This window comes from Suricata suricatta, chromosome 14, assembly GCF_006229205.1.
Source record: "Suricata suricatta isolate VVHF042 chromosome 14, meerkat_22Aug2017_6uvM2_HiC, whole genome shotgun sequence".
NCBI lineage: Eukaryota > Metazoa > Chordata > Mammalia > Carnivora > Herpestidae > Suricata > Suricata suricatta.
Genome location: NC_043713.1, coordinates 84,922,544 through 84,925,903, shown reverse-complemented (window position 1 = coordinate 84,925,903; position 3,360 = coordinate 84,922,544). Strand labels below are relative to the sequence as shown.

The window sequence follows — 3,360 nt, the reverse complement described above, 5'->3', positions numbered from 1 at the left end:
GGGTGTGCAGACACCACAGTGAGTGAGCCCGGGGCCTCTGGGGCGGGTGTGCGTCGGGTGGGTGCCCTCTGCATCTCTCCTGTCACTCACTTTGGTTGGTTGCTTCCAGGCAGGTGTGATTCAGTCACGGGTTCTAGCCGGGGCCTCTCGTATGGGAGCTTGGTGGCGCCAGGGTCAGTGTCAGGGAAGGCACTGTCCCGAGGGAAGCAGAGGTCAGAGGGACATGGGGTCTTGAGCCAACGGACGGGAGTGACCTTTGGAAGCTGGAAGATGCTGAGAAAGAGATTCTCCCCGAGGGCTTCCAGAAGTAATGTGTGTGCAGGTGGCTCTCCCACCTGCTGTGACAGTGGGGGGTCCAGGTGTGGAGGCCAGGCTGGGTCTGAGCGGGCCACCCTGGGGACCAGAGCCGCCTCCCAGCACAGGACCTGACCTAGAGGCCCCTGTCCCTGCGCCGGGAGGGGGCATGGGGCCCAGGCAGCCACCACGCCAAACCCAGGCACTGGCTGCTGCCTGCACAAAAGTCCTTTTCTGCCCAAGTCCTTGCCGGTGTGTTTTGTGGCCAAACCCAGGTCCCCAGAAGCTGGCCAGGTAGATGCCGGCCGCCTGTGTTGCCTTGTGGCATTGACGCCAGAATCCTGTAAAGGCTGCGGCCCCCTAAGGAACAGGGCCCAGCTGCCAAGGAAAAGCAGACAGGGCATCACCAAAGCAAAGCGTGGGTTCGAGTGGCTGGAGATGCCCCCGTGCTGGTTGAACTGTGAGAGGCGAACAGGGCCGAGGTAAAGGACGTGCTTGATCCCACGGAAGGGGCGTTGAGGTGGGCTTTCCTCAGCCTGCCAAGACCAGGGGGGCTTCAGAGAGATTTAGCTCCATTTCCCAGATGATGGTTCTGTGCTGGGCTCTTAACCAGAGGGCCAGAGGCAGGTTCCTGGCCCGAGAGATGGATGCCCAGGGCTCTGGCTGTGCCCCCGGGACGGGGCCCGCACTCCACGCAGTCATGGGGCAGGAGCTGGGAAGCCGGGGTGGGCGGCCGTGCGCGGGGTGCCTCCGTGCTCAGGGCGTCCAGCTGCAAATCAGGGGCTTGGGCCAAATGATCTGGATCTCCGTCAGCTGCGGGGATTTATCCCAGACCCTGCTCACCCCGTCCCCACAGGCAGGCCAGTGGTGCCGAGCACTGCCAGGCTCTGGGCCCTTTGTGTGCGGAAGCCCTGCCCAGCGGCGTGGGTGGAGCATCGTGTTTGAATTGCAGGAAGACCCTGAGGCTCCCACCACCCCGTGCCTCCCTGGCACAGACCCCGTGCTCCCTGCACAGACCCCGTGCCTCCCTGGGACACATGGTTTAAATTGACAAGTTCACATCGAGGGGAGCTGCCCAGAACAGCGCAGACCTGGAGTGGTTCTCCCAGGGGCCTTCACTGTCCCTGGAAGCATCCTGCCCGCGAGGGACAGGCAGTTGGCTTACCCGCAGAGCCAGGCCTCGCCTGTCACTGACCCACTTTAGCGGCTTCCTGGGACAGTGAAGTGGCCGGGCCACGTGCTGCGTGCCCCGCCAGCCCAGGGTTCTAGACACGAACGAACTAGGCATGTAAAGCCGTGTTAAAAGGCAGCTCAAGTACCTTGAGATTTTTGTGCGGCCGGGGTGGTGCCAAGGGGAAGGACAGGCAGTTCCGGGGTGACCGGGCTCCAGGCCCCAGGGCCTTGCCGCCCACGTGCCAACATCAGATGTGGGTTCACGGACTTGGGGTGTGGTGTTCCGTAGGAGTTGCGCACATGTGGGAGCACGTTTGCGTTTGTGGGTGTCTCGTTGCTGCCCGTCTCCCATCACCCCCATGAAGGCTGTGGGGCACGGTCTCGACCCCGCATACACGCGTGTGTGCGTAGATCTGGCCCGAGTGCTCGGCTCTTGGCGGGGATTTCCAGGGCGCAGCCTCGAGCACCTGAAGGGGGCAGATCTCACCAGCGGTTGGCTCAGCTCCTGGAGGTTTGCTGGGGACGTGAGAAGCCAAACATAGAGGTGTGGGCAGCTGGCCGGGCGCCTGTTGACGCTGCGCACTCTCTTGCAGGTCGGCTGGATGATGTGGAACTGGATGGTGTCCGCTCTGGCCACGGGGGCGGCCCTGGTCCTCTACGACGGCTCCCCCTTGGTGCCCACACCCAACGTGCTCTGGGACCTGGTAGACCGGCTCGGGTAGGTGCCCAGGCCTCCGCGCTGCCCACTGTAGAGGAGGCGCCTTCTTCGGGGTGCTTGGTGCCCCTCGGGGGCGAGGGGGCCCTGGAGGGGAAGTGGCCAAGGAGGGTGGGAAGGGGCAGGCCGTCCAGACAGGAGCCCACCCAGGAGATGGGAGGCTGCACGTAGAGCTGGGGGCCCCCAGGACCGGGAGGGGCTCTGAGACATCAGGGTGTCAGGAAGGGGAGTGAGGTCCTGTTTCTAGAACTCTGGAGTAAGAACTGGCGGTAAAGCTCCAGCGAAGGTAGACAGGGCCGCGGGGCCAGCGAGCGCTCTGTCTGACGCGGGGCTCCTTCAGCTCAAGGCTGAGGTGGAGTGGGACACGGGAGGCTGGGGGACATGTCCAGAGGGCAGGCGCAGAGCCCAGCACCGGGCGTTCTCAGGGTCTGGGCTTTCCACCAGCCGCCTTCTGGGCCCGATGGCGAGAGGAGGGTCCCGCCCTTGTCAGCTGCCCCTCGGCGCTGGCCTGCTGTCCCCTGGGTCGCCTCGAGCCCGTCACAAGATTGCGCCAAGATGCTCGCGCAGATGCCGCATGAGGGGGTCTGTCCTCTGCGCGGGCCTGCTGGCGGCTCGTCCCTCGGTCGGGTGACAAGCAGGAGTCCTGAGGAGCAGAGCAGAGCACGGCCAAGGACGCGGGGGCCCCTCTCCTAGTGCCCTCCTCATCGTCACCGCGGGACACGGCCAGGAGACCGTGCGGGGGTGCGTTCCCTGCTAACGAGTCAATCGTGACGGCCACGGTTTCCTCAGCACTGCGCTCCGGGGCCACCGTGGGCCTAAGGATTGTGGTTACGGAACGAGCCCGCCCTGGGGCTCTGCAGCGCGCTCCTCGCTTTGCATCTGAGCCTGTTCGAGGTGGGGAACCGGAAGGGGCCACTGACGTTTTTACGCGCTCGGCCATGAATATTTCAGATAGACCTTTGCCTGGCCTGGGTAATATTCAAATCCTGACATTTGGCTCATGATATTGGTAAAGGACGTTATTTCCTAATGAGACTGTTTCCCAATGAAAGGTTAATCAAATTCCTGGGAACGTAGATAGATTTAAGAGCTTTACCCTTAATACCTGTGAGCCAGGCTCTAGGTGGGGACTCATTCTGGCGTGTGTGTGTGTGTGTGTGTGTGTGTGTGTGTGTGTG

General features: G+C 63.3%; 1 protein-coding gene across 1 annotated transcript in view; it reads right to left on the bottom strand.

The window, feature by feature from the left end:
• AACS (acetoacetyl-CoA synthetase) overlaps positions 1–3,360 on the bottom strand; it is a 37,715-nt gene that overhangs the window by 12,634 nt on the left and 21,721 nt on the right. The window contains exons 10-12 of the mRNA XM_029921631.1: positions 2,724–2,997; positions 2,127–2,269; positions 91–192 (exon numbers count right to left, since the gene is read on the bottom strand). Of these exons, the coding sequence (XP_029777491.1) occupies positions 91–192; positions 2,127–2,269; positions 2,724–2,997 (519 nt within the window). The remainder of the gene's footprint in view (positions 1–90; positions 193–2,126; positions 2,270–2,723; positions 2,998–3,360) is intronic.